At 35.5% G+C, this 15,752-nt stretch overlaps 1 protein-coding gene across 1 annotated transcript in view; it reads right to left on the bottom strand.

Annotated features, from left to right (window-relative positions):
• Window positions 1-370: 370 nt before the first annotated feature.
• Window positions 371-15,752, bottom strand: part of SLCO4C1 (solute carrier organic anion transporter family member 4C1) — a gene marked incomplete at its 5' end in the record, with an annotated part of 28,422 nt that continues 13,040 nt past the window's right edge. The window contains 9 exons of the mRNA XM_083883189.1: window positions 371-1,205; window positions 2,765-2,902; window positions 5,134-5,198; window positions 7,172-7,359; window positions 8,881-9,034; window positions 12,223-12,418; window positions 14,181-14,325; window positions 14,604-14,719; window positions 15,519-15,640. Of these exons, the coding sequence (XP_083739315.1) occupies window positions 1,081-1,205; window positions 2,765-2,902; window positions 5,134-5,198; window positions 7,172-7,359; window positions 8,881-9,034; window positions 12,223-12,418; window positions 14,181-14,325; window positions 14,604-14,719; window positions 15,519-15,640 (1,249 nt within the window). The 3' untranslated portion in view covers window positions 371-1,080. The remainder of the gene's footprint in view (window positions 1,206-2,764; window positions 2,903-5,133; window positions 5,199-7,171; window positions 7,360-8,880; window positions 9,035-12,222; window positions 12,419-14,180; window positions 14,326-14,603; window positions 14,720-15,518; window positions 15,641-15,752) is intronic.

The raw sequence follows: 15,752 nt of genomic DNA, 5'->3' as shown, positions 1-15,752 counted from the left end.
GCACACAGCTTCCTAAGAGTGACATGAATTCTTGAATTTTCTTGAAAGAAAAAAATGCAACAGGAAAAAAAATTATTACCGAAGTGTAGAGGGTATCTTACTCATTAAGATCTTCCTTTCAATATTGAACGATATTTCAGTAGTAGGCAATATAGTTTAATGTCTGATAACAGTGGCTAACTTGTGACCACATGAATTGTGCTATACAAATATGGCTTTAATAACATGACTCATAACATAAGTCAAAAGGAAAATAAAGCTATACTTTAATTCTGATGCTTCCATACACATTCTTGCTAGCGTTCAGCATTGTGTTTCTTGGAGTCAAGAAAAACTCAGTCACATTTGGAAATAACAAAGCATATACAGATGTAGTAAGAAAATAGGTTTTATTTTCAAATATTATAGAAACATTTTAAGAATGCTTAAATAAAACAGCTGGACAGCACGTTTCTGTATATATTCCAGATAGAAACTCAAGTACTTAAATTAACAAGTATTTTGATTTTGCAACCCAGTTATTCCATCATAACTATTTACATTTTCCTACAAATACTAGAAAGTAAACTTACGCCATTAAGATAACATGTAAATATCTTTCTAAACCACAGCGAAACTCACACATTTCCAAGTGTTCCTACAGACATATCCCCAAAGGCACTAGGCCAGATTATGTGCACATTAAAATCCTTTTTAAGCATACACAGTTCCCTTCAATAGACCAAATTACTTGTTTTCTCCCATTACAGTAACATTTAGGGATAAATGGGGCCCAGTCAGATCAGTTTATTTTTCCTGTTTTATGATCAGAGTATTCCATCTTGTTTCAATTAAGTTACATACAAAACTTTTAAAATTAGACTGAAAATTTCAGTGTAACTTCTTTGGATAGCCACAATGGAATACTAAACAATGTTTAGCAAATTAGAGAATAGTACAGATTGAAAATACTTCAGGTTGTTCAAATGTTGAATATGATCATTTATATTTAGGCAACAGTGTACAACAACTTTGGTACGAGTGTTGTAATAATGTTTATTTTTACAGTTTTCTTTCAAAAGTCCCTGATTTGCTAATAATTTATGTGCATATAACAGATACCCGTTCTGAAGTGTTTTGTGGCAGGGCTTTAGGTAATGCTGGAGGCTTGTAGAAATGCACTGCCATGACCACAAAGACGATCGTGATGATTTTGCAAGCAGCACCTGAATGCAAAGAACAGGAGAGTCTTTATCACACTCACTTTCAGTATCAGACACGGTGTTTCACTCCTTTATAAAGCCTCATATGGTGAGCTACATACACCCTGTAAGACCAAAATTCATAGCCTCCATTTAAATGTATTTTACATGAATGGCAAAGGGCAGATAAAGACAGTCATCCAGCTGAACTGACCCCTCACCTGCCTGCCAATTTTTCCGTGCAGCAGCTATTGCTCCAGTTCTGCATTTCTTCACCCCATTCTAGTCTGAAGTGCAAGTCTTTCTTATTTCTTGTTTCAATACTGGCATTCATTGTATCAATATTCTCCAGAAACTAAAACTTGCCACATAGAATGCCTGTTAAATATTCTCTCATCAGCTGTCTTAAAAGGTTATGGAAAGGTATTTGTGCAACTTGGAAGGCCAAGGAGAAGGGCGAAAAAGGAGAGATTTTATCTGATCACAAATATGCCATGAGATCCTTAACCTCAAGTTGTGACTACTGTTTTTTCAGTTTCAGGATTAGACATCATTACTTCAGTTTATGAATTGTAAATATCACAGTTTCTAGAAGACAGGACAATCAAATGCTAGACTGATTTATCTCAGATGCAAGCCTACCCTCTCTCCCACTGGCATATATACCTCATATTTGAAGGGAACAGATTGTTAAACAAGTCAGGAATTTTTCTGACTAGCATTCAGAGACATTTTCAAGAATTTTATATAAGTTATGGAAAAGAACTGAAAAACAAAAAGAGGAAGAAAGCTCCCCAGACCTTAACTGCCAACACACCAACCCAGATAATCACAGAATGGTTTGAGTTGAAAAGGAACCTAAAGACAGTCTACTTCCAACTCTCTGCTGGGGACAGCAACACCTTCCACTAGATCAGATTGCACAGGGCCCCATACCTTGAACCCAGGCATGGGGCATCCATAACTTGTCTGTGCAACCTGTTTCAGTGCTTGGCCACCCTCTCAGTAAACAGCTTCTTCCCAATATCTAACCAAAACCTACCCTTTGAGTTTCAATCTATTACCCCTTGATCCATCACTATTCTCTCCTGTGGAGTCCTCCTCTATCTATCTTGTTTGTAAGCTCCCCTTCAGGTACTGAAAGGCCTCAAAGTCAGCTTAGAGACTTCACTTTCCCAGGCTGAACAAACCAAATTCTCTCAGCCTTTTCCTGATAGGAGAGGTACTCCATCCCTCTAATCTTCTTCACCCCCTAATCATGCTCACTGCCCTGCAGACAGACTGAAGTGTCAGCCAGTCTCTTAAAAAATCTAGTAAATAAAGTGTGAGAATGAAGCAAGATCAAAGACCAAAACTATTTTGTGTTATCATTAAAAGAGTTTTAAAAGTAACCTTTAAGGTTTACTTACTGTGATGATTCTCTTTCCATAATATTTTGCTGATCATTTATGAAAAAAAAGTTAAAAAACACTGCTGCTAAAAATGAAAAGTGCAAGGTTTTATTTCAAAAAATTCCCATGTAGCAGTCAGGGTCAGTGTATATATATATTACCTAGAATATGTATTTAATATAAAAGACTTACTTATGCCCATCAGCAAAAATGCCATTCTTTCATTGTCATATACCCAGCAAGCTCCTTTAATATCACATTCATTAATGTCCCACAGAGTACAACTCTTGTCTATAGCAACACCAAACAAAATTGGTCCAGGAATAGTGCCTAAAAAACAGAGTAACATGTTAGAATGTTTGAGTTACACAGCATACCTGGTTTTCATGCATACAGTGAAATGCCAAGCTGATGGGGCAGATAAAATGGGAGAACAAAACACTAAACACTTTAATCAAATTCATGGGGCTCATATTACATAGTAAGTCTGCACCTAACTACTCTCAGTTAATAGGGAGGATGCAGAGTTAATTCATTATACAGTTTTCACTTTGTTAAGCAAGACATTTATTCAAAGATTTGAGCTTCTTAACTTCCTCAGTCTTCAGTGGGAAAAAAATAACTAAAATCAGTGGTGAAAACAACTAATCAAGCAACCAGGAATTTAACTGAAAGGAAAAAAAGTCCCTTTCTTCTAATCACATACACTAATCTGTTCCAAATTAAGAGAACTAAAACATCATTATGTTAAATGTTCAGTTACTCATTTCTCCCCATTCCTCAGATTCCTCAGCAAAGCTTACAGTAAAAATTTCACCAAAACTCCCAGTGTTTAAAATTATTCTTCCATAGATTTCATTACCTCCGTGTGATTTTTGTGTGTTATAATGCACAAGTGTCTTGCATCCAGGTATAGATAATTTTAGAATAAACACACGAGGTACATCACTGCATGTCTACCCAACCCACCCAATGCCTAAGCTCTCCTAGAGCTAACCAAGTAGCTATGTCCCTCACTAGGTCTTCAGCCTAAAACCCCTAAAGCCTATAGCAAAAATATGTTGCTGGTAAGTAGTTTATTATAATTTAAGCTGTTAATTGCTGCCTTCTTCACTCATAGTATAGGTAGTGCAAAAATTCTATCACTCCACAGTGAATTAGAGGTCTAGCATAAATACCTGAACTCTGAGTTAAGTGAAACAGAGAGAGCCTCATAGAACACTGAGCATAGTCTTCTAGCTAATTTCTGCCTGTGAGAATGTTTGCTTTTATTACAATTTTTCAGTAGAAGGACTTAGATTAATCACAGTTTGAATACAGCAAAGCAGAACTCACACTGTTAGATATGTGATCACAAAGGAGAGAGAAGGGCTGCAGTACTAAATCTTGGTATAAAAGTCCAATCAGCAACAGTGTCTTGTCCCAGCCTTAAATTAAATATGCCATTTCAAAACAGTCTACTACTAAAACAAGAATTTTAATTATGCTTGAGAAAATTCAAATGCACGTGGATCAGAAAATACCTACACTTAGCTTTGTTTTACTTAAGAAGATTCATTTGTCTTACTGAAATGCTGGAGATACTTAGATTCAGAATTTAAGTATTAGATTTCCATATTACACTCTATAATTATTTATGTACAATTATCTGCAATTTCAACAAATGCTACAATTAGACAGCCATTTTAAAGGAAGGAAGAAGAGGAAAGGCTCCACATATTCACTTTTCTTTCAACTTCTGGATTTCAAATTGTACGTGAAACTGTTTTCTATTGATGCCATAAATTTTAGCTTTCATGTGTTCCAGATTCTGTGTTGCCTAGGGCTGTAGCTCTGAGCCTCATATGAATTGCTAGCTAGTAAGCTCTCTTCACAGAGTAGTAGACAAAACAAATCCTTTTCCTGCTGAAGACCAAGGACAATGGGTACAGCTTTCAGGCTCAAAATCATAAACAGCATAAACAGTGGACCGAAGAGGTAAAACAAGAAGGATGAGACCTAACAACCTGAAGCTGTAATTGGACAATTAAACCCCAATATGCAAATGGACCAAAACTTATAAAGGTGTAAGACCTTGTCACTGGTCATCCATTTTTGACCATTCTAAGTCCACCTTGGGTGTAGCCCTGGTCAGGCTCTTGTCCTGCCCAAGGTGCCCCTAAAAGGCCTTTCAATAAAATTCTACTTTATTCTTTAAGCTCTGTCCAGTCTGTGTTTCAGGACAGCCTTTCCAAGGCATCACTATTACATCAGTTTTTTTCTTATCTCAGCTTTCAGAATAGGCCTTCTTCTGGAGAAAGTACCAGCAGATGCCTTTTACTGAAAGAATGACAGTTTACCTGTATTTGGTTTGTGCTCTTAAGAATGAGAGAGGCTACAAAGAGCATGAATGCCCTTTTAACAAGGAATCTGAATCCAGATGCTACCTTACAAGTGTATCCTATAAGCCAGACTGCTTCAAGCTCCTCTGAAAGCTTCTTAATGCATTATTTAAAAGTCTAGAAAAAAAAGTCAAATACATAGATTATTCAGAGGCAAATGTTTCAACAAGGAAGCCATACCCAGTAGTCGCAGAAACACTAACTGTACTCCAAGAGCAAACGAGCGCTGTTTATCTGGAACACACCTGTAAACAAGATGTGCAGTTTAAAAGAGAGTAAACAAGTCCCACTTCTGTACTGTGTCCCTCAGTGAATATGCTTTTTTCTCCATATACTCTTTTAATCTGTTAATTGCTGAGGGGTTTAGAAATCCAGTGTGCAGAACAAGTAATCAATAGAACATAGAAAAAACACTAGTAGTCTATCAAAAAAATTTAGATTTAACTAGTTTAACAAACCAGTTTAAATAAAAAGGAAGCTTGCTTTCAGCACCCTGATATACTGTTGAACATTTTTTTCCATAGAACAATCAAGGAAATTAAAACAGTACTAGGATGCAATCCTGAGCTACTATGCCTAAAGAAGCAATACATGAATTAAGACTAGACTACAGCACAGCATGATGTATTTCCACAAGCTTTGCATATATTCACTTGACCTTATAAATAAACTATGCTGGCCCATGCTAAACAAAAATTAGCAGAATTTACCTCCTTAACTCTTACCTATTTTTTTTAAGATATTGTTCCAGGAACAAACATATTTTCTTGATAGGGTCTTGAAGGTGCTACCTTAAAGGTTAAATACAACCTAACTTGCCTAATTTATACAGTTTTGTTTCAGAACTGTTTTCTTTAATAAACTGTATCATGCCTTTTAATAAACTCCTAGTGTTGAAAAAGATCATATTGACACATTCAGAAGTTATTCTCCCATTCTGGAGTATGTGTGAGAATTAGCCACATCAAAACATCCAAGATGAGCACTTATCAGCAATGACTGTTAGGATTCTATTACCCATAAAGGCAATTAAGAAAAGGACAATGAATTTCACATCATGCAATCTTCTAGTATTAGGAGATTGTCATGAATATATGAGTTTGTTTGAAATTGCAAACAAAATAGGCTCACTGAAAAGATATCAGAATACACTGTAAAATTTACTGACATTTAGCCATTTAAATTAGTTTTTGAAAGATTAAATTACTTACAGTCCTTTTTTCCAGAAAACCTGTTCCACTATTTCAGCTGAATTATGTAAGGATTCAAATATCTAAATGCTACTGCTTACAATTATTAAATAAAACTGTGTCAGCTCAATTTTGAAGAAAATGTAGAACCTCATTTTATTCTGCCTCCCCATTTGTATCACAAGCTGTTAATTCCAGATTTACACAAAGCTTGGACATTAGGCTACCACAAAGCACTGTGGAAGGATGTTACTGATTTCCTCAGCCCCTTGCCAAAGGGCATCTAGCCAAATCCTCACAAAGCAACATGCTTATGCATCATGGTTACCTTTTTACCAGAAGTATGAGAAGTACAAGTCAAACTTCAACACAAAGCAAAACAGCTCTAAATTTAGAATGAGAAGCAGGTCTTTAAAATAAAAATGAAACAAAAAAATCCTCCAAACCCTAGCTTTCACACATGTAGGTTTCAGCAATTTGAAAGACAGCAAAACCACTGGTTAACTTGCTATCCCAATTTATATTAATGACCACCATACATCCGATATCAATATAAGGGGAATTTGTCTACAGTTCTTGACAGACTACAATTTTTCAAGTCAGAACTCTGAACTGAGACAGGAATTTAAGTTTAGAGTACAAGACTAATTGTTATTTTGTCCTTTTCCTGATACAATTTGAAATGCTAACACTATCAACAGACAAGCTAGCCAAGTATTTTCTTCATTAAAGCACACAGCACATTTATTCCTTTTTGCTTTAACTGTCAAGAATGTTCCCACAAAATAGATTTTGCTCTACACATTAAAAAAGATTTGTTTTTAATAGATTCAAAACTTACCTACTAACAAGAGCGCACAGTGGTATGACTGTGCTTTGCTTAAAGTACTGCTTGCTTACTAAAAGTACTGCTTGCTTACTACGAAACCTTGTTTAAAAAATGCCTTCTAAAGCAGAACAAATAAAAGTATTTCACTGACACTAGTTTTCAAAAGAACGTTACCTTTCTTTCAGATCAACAAACATACCTGAGAATGGCCACAGTTGTTGGAGTAGTAGCCATAAATGTAAAAACAACAGCAAAAAAGAAGAAGGTCAGGAATACAGGTAGAACTTGGCATTGTGTTGGACATTTCCCAGGGACAGCTTCAGAGAGAAAGTCTTCTGAACCTTTTTCTCTTTTTGCTTTCCCAATACAGGAACAGTTGTGGTATGTCTACAAATAATTTATAAAACAAAATTTAGCTCCACGAATGACACAAAATGACACCATTTTGGTTAATTTTCATTGCATTTGCATCACACAAGACAAGAATAAACATTGACTTTACCATATGGGAAACAGTCAATTTCCTGATGAGTACATCATACTTAATGCTAATTTATAAACCTGGTTCATCAGAACTTGACAGATCCACCTCACCTGAGCAAAAGGTATTTTTGGCTTTTTAACCAAAAAAAGACAGTGATAGTCTCCATTTTCATATGGAGCAAGATTTTAGCTACGAGTATAAAAAACTTGCAGATGTTAGAGGCAAACCATACGCAAAGAGGCAAGCTCAACTCTCAAGACCTAAGCAGGAAAGAATAGAAGCAGTATAGGATCACTTCTATAAGCAGATGATCAAATGGAATATGCTCTTCATCTAAATCCACATAAGTTTGTTTTCAAAGAAAAATACATGTCAGTGAAGTTTTGACAGCAAGAAGTACTTAGTCTCCTACATTTTCTCGTAGATAATATTTCCACTCATTTTCCAGTATAAAAAGTATAAAGGCCTTTCCTGAGTCAGCTTGCTTTTTGGATCTCTCTATACTGCTCCCACAGCCCTGCTCAAGTGTTTACTGTATTAGTAGAGACAAGCACAGAAAGCCCCTCAGTTCCCAGAAGGCTTGATAATAACCCAGCACTGTCACGGCTTACCATTCCTGCATCAGGGGCTACTGACATTCAAGTTTTCAAAACTCATGGAAGCAGTACTTGGTTGTCATGTGTACAGTAAACATTGCATTTTGCTCGAAGATTTAGATGAGAACTTAAGGTAATGTCAAACAATACCAAATTGATAACTTTTCTGATTGTCAATTCTATTTAAAGTACATTTAGATTTAACTTATTTTCACCATTAGAAAGTCCAGTAGAACTACATTGGCAGAATGCCATCACACAAGGGAGAAACACTATAGCCAACCAGTAAACCCTTACAAGGAAAGAAGGCCCAGAGATGGGAAAGAGGGATGTGCTCAGAAAGCTCACAGAACAATGCAGGCTGTGAATGACCAGAATGGTTGCACAGAAAGCTATACAGAAAAGAAACAACTATACCAGTTCTGTGAATCAGCAGTGGTGTAAACGCATCTCTCTGAGTTCATTAAGAGAGTGGAAACATTTTCCTAAGTTAGCCACACCAGCATCAACAGTGGAGTGAGGGGCAGGGAGTATGGCTCCACCTCAACATGGAGTATAAAAAGCCAGACAACTACCAGAGACATTTCAGAGCAATGAAACCCACGTATGCCTTCCCATCAACTGGGGAAGCCCAGCACTCTGACAGTGAACATGTTAAGAGACCAGCAGCGGGAGTCACACTGTGACATGAGTGAACTGTGCATTGCAATACCCGATTTTGCTAAATACAACCTACATTTGTATTGTAGGGAAGGACATTTTGAAATATAGTGCATTTTACAGGAAACCAGAACAAACCATGCCAGCTATCTTCACTGCATAAAGTACCTTTTTCATGTTGTTAACAATATATGAGGTACATCCAGCAAAACAGGGAGAGAAGTACTGGACTTGATCACTGCCACAAACTGGGTAGTACATGGAGCGCGAACACTTGCAGTTAGCATTGCATGGTGCTGTTAAGTTATATAGAGTGCCTGTTCTGAAAAGCAGAAGTTAATAGGCTTTTAATAAAGCAATTGAAAAACGGAAGATATGTAAGCATAATAATTTTTTAAAACACTCTACTCATGTTATTTATGCACTTAGTTGTTTAAAAATAAGCATAGTAGTTAGAGCTCTAGTTTTTCTATTTTTTATACACTTAGTTATTTTATGCTATTATTCCTTCCAAAGATTATACCTCCAACTTCCACCCTTCCAAAAGAGGTAACAAAATTCTGCATCTCAGCCTAACTCTTTTATTATAGTCTCCCTCCCACTAAAGTATTTGAATTTCTTCAATTTATAATTTCAAGAAAAAACCACAAGATTAAAACCAGTATTTGGAGGTGTTTATTCTACTGATCATACTCCAAGATTTTTCCCCTTTTTTGATTTGAGTCCAGTTGCAAATCCATCTCATTTTTACTATTTCTAACACTGCCATGCAGACATCTAAATTGTATGAGCACTAAGATGACTGCACATGTCTGTGCATGTCTCCTCTGTCTGTTTAAGGAATAGCTAATAACTAACAGAGTTTACTTTAACTCTTGCATACTATATTTACTTTCAATTCAGGCATTTACATTTACTTCCAATACAGGTCATCATATGGTTTTATTTTATTTCATGCTGTATTATTAGCATGAAAAATCACTTTGGTGTGTGTGAGGACTATCCTAAGACATAACTAGAGAGAATAAAAACATCCTTTGATTTTCTAATAGTACTTCATTAATAAGTAAATTTTCACAGGTTAAAAGTTCAGTCAGCTAAAACCAGGTTACTGACACTGCCAGTAGAGTTTAAATATTGTACTGTAAAATTAAAGTTCCACATTCATTATCTAAAAGGTATTTTTCTTCATGAGAATTTGAGATGGCAAAAAATACTAATAGGAGAAATAGTTTATCTAGGAATTAACTTGCATACATTCAAACTTTGAATAGAATATTAGTGGCATCATACTTATATATAAAATCCATTTTGTTGTTGTACAGCAGAATCCCACTAAATTAATTTGTGCTATAAGCCTAAGCAAACTAACTTCAATTCTTTTATATATGAAGAATGAGCCACAGTGCACCCTAAGCAAATCCACTAATCACAGATTTGTACATTAAGAAGTGCCTTGCTAGCCTGTGAGACCTGCAAAGTCTAGAAATATTTAATCATTTATAATAATATTATTATATTAATTAACATAATGTTAATAATTTTAAGCATTTGTCCTGTTTACATGTCCAGCGTCTTTCCCCTGACCTCCAAAGAAAGACTGAACATTTAGTTATGCACAGTCAGATAAAAATAATAGAAAAGATACCCTTGGCTTTTCTAAAACATCTAGCAGACAAGGCCATCAATTTCCCCTTAAAAAACTCTTTAGGAGTTTTTAAAGAAGAGTCCCAGAGACATGCAGAAATTAACAAAGTACGGAAATAGCCACTGAATTTCTGGTCCTTCAAGTTTTCAAGGAAGCACTGGGCAAGAGAGTTTGGCAAAACCCATTCCTTGAAGTGTCTATTAGACAAAATAAACCGTGTTATTTCTCCTGATAGCCTGATTTAGTACTAGTGTTACTAAAAGTAAGATGCTGTTTTCATTAACACAAACAAGTGATCTTGTACTCACGTAATTCTGAGACTAAACCTACAAAAGCTTCCCTCACCTTTCCAGGCTATTTTTCAATAGGAAGATAATGCTTGCCATAAGGATTTTTTGAAATTCTCCACAAAAATCTACATCAAATTCCAAATCAACTCAGAGCAGTCCCATAATTTATTCCTTCAGAAGTAGCATAGGCAGAAGGCAAACACCTGGCTGTTCTTCCACAAGTTTATAAATCTATTATTTTTTTAAAGCTACTGCTATATATTTTATTTCTTCATGGAAAACAAGTTCAAGAACTGGCACTGTATTAGTGCCAATAACTATTCTGATGCACACATCCAGTAAAATATAATCCAACAAGTTACACAGAAAAAGGTAGAACTGAGCCATTTTTTATAATGGATACCGAGGGAAGAGGTATACTTCAGTACTTATTAACTTCAATTTCTGTAGATAAGCAGTCTTCAGCAACAGTTAAGCTACATAACTGATAAAGTTACACAAAACTATAAAATGCAAGTTGGCTGTATTTAACTTAGGATGAAAATCACTTCAGCTGTAACATTTGCCAGTTGCTTGTTATCATAGGACCTGATATAAAAATATAGATAATTTCATAAACCATTTTCTATACTATATCTTCAGCATTTTATTTATGAATACAGATTCTTTCGCTCAATATGTAACTATAAGCTTTCTACAACCAAAATCTGAATTCTGATTCACAGTTCTGAGTTGTCCAAGTCATCTGTCTGCTAGAATCTTTTCAGACACTGAAGCAAAGCCATATTTTAGTCATCAAATTTCAACAATGGCCTTTAAATATACTGTCAATTTATACAGCAAGTTGTAAAGATAAAATTGGAATGAGTGGTAAGTTGGGCTTTAGGGGTTTTTATTTTCTTTCAGTCACCAGTGTATGGAACTTTGCACACCTTCTGGAAAAGGAAATACAAATGAATAGTAAAACTGTATCATAGCAGTAAATTTCTACTTTCCACCAACTTGCATGGGCATTAGAGGCTACAAAACCAATTCCCTCCCTAACCTATCTTCTGCATTTTCATGGTCCATATCATGTGTCAGTAACTGACATATCATTGTGTCAGTAAACTGCACCACTCCTCTTCATCATCTTATTTACCTTCAACTGCCTTTTTATCCATTAGATAAAAACTATCATATCATGCTTTTATAAAAGATAGTGGTACCCAGCCTTAGTATAAAATGGGGGATTTGAGAAAACAAAAGGTATTGGTAAGTTATTTTCCAATTTTCAAAACACGCAATTCATGCCTATAATTTTTTTCAGACAGCACCTAGCAGTCCTAAGGTACCAGCCTACTAGAGTTATTTTGCACAGCACCATCTGGCTCTTTGGCAGACTCTCAAACAGCTGGTGTTGCCTCTGGCTCTGTTAATTCATGGCAGAATAACTGACCACTTGAGAGCAGACTTTTGAAGTAGCTAGTTGCCTTCCTTCCACTTCTAAACACTGCTGGTGTATACTATTTGAAACTATGGGATCAAATGAATATTAACATTAAACCCAAGAGTGCATTAAAATATATTTACCCATTATATGTTTCAGAGACACCTGCAAAAGGTTCATTCCCGCATTTAGCAAATAAAAAGACAGTGTTTAATATTAGGGCCACTGAACAGGTGCTTATCATGAACTTGATTATGCCTTTGCAACTCATTTTGCACTTGGAAACCAAGACACCACTTATGACTTGGCCTAGCGCTGCTCCTGGAATTAGTACAAGTCCTAGAGGAAAACAAGACAAGGAGCAGTTACATAAAAATGCAAGACAGTTGTGAAACAATTAAGAGTGCAGTTTTATGCTAAGAAAAAAATCAAAATAGTTACCTGCAAAACGCAGCTTGCGTGATATTGTTTTCAAACCATACTACTCATCACTGCATGAGTAATTTATTCTACTGTTACATCACCTTTAGCCTTTCCAGAATTTTAACTGGACAGTGTAATTCAGAGTTGTCCAAAACCCAACTTCAACATAGCCAAACTAGATGACTTAGGAGCACTGTGGGGCATGAATCTCTGAACATCATTAGGCATCTCCATGAATATAGAAAAACCTCATTCTTTCAGTTTTTTTGACATGTCTCTATTCTTTATTATACATCTGTTATGAACTTTTTAATAAGAGAAAATTACTACTATTATACAAGAGACAGCACAAGATGCAAGACGACATCTATTGAAAGATTCAAAGAAGTCTAGATTAGCGGGTCAGTTTTGCTGTCATAGTCCATACAGTCCACAATGATTTATCCTCTTTGCACTCCAGATAAGTAACAGGGCTTTTTTTATATGGCTAATCTACAATACAATATAGAACTCAGTATAACTTACACCAACCTGAGAAAGCTAACTTTAGAGACAGTTCAGGTACAGTGACAAAACTGCCCAGGTCACAGACCTGGGCATTCCACAAACCACAATCATAGTTTAAACAGTTTCCACGATCATTGGTAATGCTTAGACTAATTAGCTCAGTTTGGGTGCAGCAAGCTTTCAACACTCAGTTTTCCACTTTCCTTCTAGCTTTTGGTTAAAAACTGAGCATGTATTCCAATGTGTTTTTATGTAAAACTTGCAGATGCTTTGTTTTGATGCAACAATACTATCTAGTATTGCCCAGAGAAGTAATTCAGAAAGTCTTTCCCAAACATATTTCCGTTGTAGAAAGAGCAGCTCAACTAACAGAGTTATACTGCAGCAGTCTTCAGCTTAGCAAGACACTTTCTAGAAATATTAAATCTGCATATTGCAAGCATCTGTTGGCATTATGGACATTTCTACCTTAATCTGGTTGCTGTTCTTCAAGATTAATTGTGTCAAAGTTAATCATGTGAGCCTACTGAGAACAGCTCTTCCATCTGATGTCTTCTGTTTCTCCAATACTCAGTTTTTCACAGCTCTCTCCTGTTCTACCCTATTACTTCTGCATATTAGATATTAAGTAGGTTACAGTAAGCCACCTATAGAACCAGTTAGATAATGGATTTATTACATATTCTGATTAGTCATTTCATTGCAAACTCATTGTAATGTCAGTGTAGAATTAAAGAAGATAAAGGCAAAGTCAACTTACTTTTGATAAGTACTGCTTTTTTTCTAGCTGCCCTTCATCTTGATTGTTTTAGTAGGGACTAAGATACTAATGTTTCTTTAGCCAATTTTAAATAGGGAAAATTAAACATTTTTCACCAAGAATAAGAAAGGATGCAGTTTCATCAGCACACAAAATCCTCAGTCGACTTTGACTATGAGAATCAAGTCAGAATCTACAAACAACAAGTAGAGCTATTCCCTTGATGTATTAAGTACTAGAGTACTTATGGGCAGGCAAGGATAACAAAAATAATGTTCTGATTAGTGCATTCCAGCTAAGTACATTCACAAATATCTCAAATAAAAAAGATACCCATATAATCTCCCACCTCTAATGTTAATGAAGTGTTCAACAGTATATTTAAGATTTAAAAATAAAAAGTCATATTACCTCCAAGAGTTGCTGAAAAACTTGATGTCTTTCCAAACTGATTTTCTATGAACTTTGGTAGAAATGTGGCAAATCCAGTGGCAACTAAAGCTTCTGAGGAACTGGCTACTATTAGACTCATAAGCACTGGATTCCTCAACAGTATCTATGGGGAAAAATCATCATAATGTTCTCAAAATTATTTGATTTTGATACCAACTAAAGTAGAAGTCACTCTATTTTAAAAATAGATTCTCTGAAATGGAACTTCAGTAATATGCTTTTCTAACAATCTCAAGCATCAACAAAATCAATGTGCATTAAATTATCAGTAACATTGCAGTCTTTCCCATCACAACACATTTTTAAAGACCTCTAACATGTAAAAAAGAACTACATTTTTCAGAATATATTCAGTTTCAGCAAGTTTGAGATTTTTCTTACCATGAGAGCCATAGGAAAGTCTTTAAAACTTTGTCCAATATTGTTGGCTTGAACCAGTATCTGGCTTCCATCATCATGAGTTTCAGAGATTTTTTCAGCCTGAATTTTTGCAGTTCCTACAAATGGTCGTATTTATTGACAATGAAAACATTGAATACCTGCATTCTTAGAAAATGTCAAAAAACTACCAAAATTTGTGTTTCCTTTAGTTGGGAAAGCTCTCCCAGATATTACAGGTCTTCTTGCCTGTTTTATTGGTATGTATTTTTAAAGAGATCAATAATGTATTGTTGAAAGAAGATTTTTGGTAAAAGCATCACACTTGAGTTAGAAGGTTTTGGCTGCAGTAAGATATTATCAGGGTCATCCTAAAAACTTCAGAGTATGCTGAAGACTTTTTTTTTTTTAAATCATCCTCAATTTCTCCCGTTTCCTACTTCATTTTTTCTTTTCCTCCATTTCTCCTTCAATATAAGTATAGTATGTCCCTTTGGATGATCATGGAATTTTTACATTACTCTTGATAGGTAACAGAGAAGCTTTAAATATAGTCCTGGGTGCTTATCTACAAGCATCTTTGACCACTGGTCTCCATGCTTAGGTATAAGTCCTACTGTACATCATTATAGAGAATCATAGAATGGTTTGAGATGAAAGAGGACCTTGAAGATCATCTACACCCACCCCCTGTCCATGGGCAAGAGCACCATACACAAGATCCTCCCTCCAGCTGATTTGCCTTGTTTTAAAGGCTGCATATTCGAGGGAGAAACAAAAAAACAAAAATCCCTTGTCCTCAGACTTTAGTCAAAGACAATTAACTGAGAAAAAAAATCAAAGAAGAAACATTCAGTCCAGTCCGCAAATATGAACAAAATTTTCTTCCAAAGTAGCCAAGTATTGCTAAACCTTTACCTGGTAGGTGCTTTGGAAAGCATGAAAACGGTATTACAAGAAGCCAAATTGCAAAAAAGCATGCAAGAAATCCTATCCACCATGCTCCAAGCCAATGTGGGTCATCTTGATCCACCTTTGTACTGGAAAAGTAATTTAGAAAAAGCAGGTTTACCTTTCTGAATTTCAGATTTCACTGACCTAGAATATTTCCTTTTAATACTTATTAAACAGAGAGCCTTGTAATATTGCTAT

This window comes from Zosterops lateralis, assembly GCF_965231275.1.
Source record: "Zosterops lateralis genome assembly, chromosome: Z".
Classification (NCBI taxonomy): Eukaryota; Metazoa; Chordata; class Aves; order Passeriformes; family Zosteropidae; genus Zosterops; species Zosterops lateralis.
This window is presented reverse-complemented; position numbering and strand designations above follow the sequence as displayed.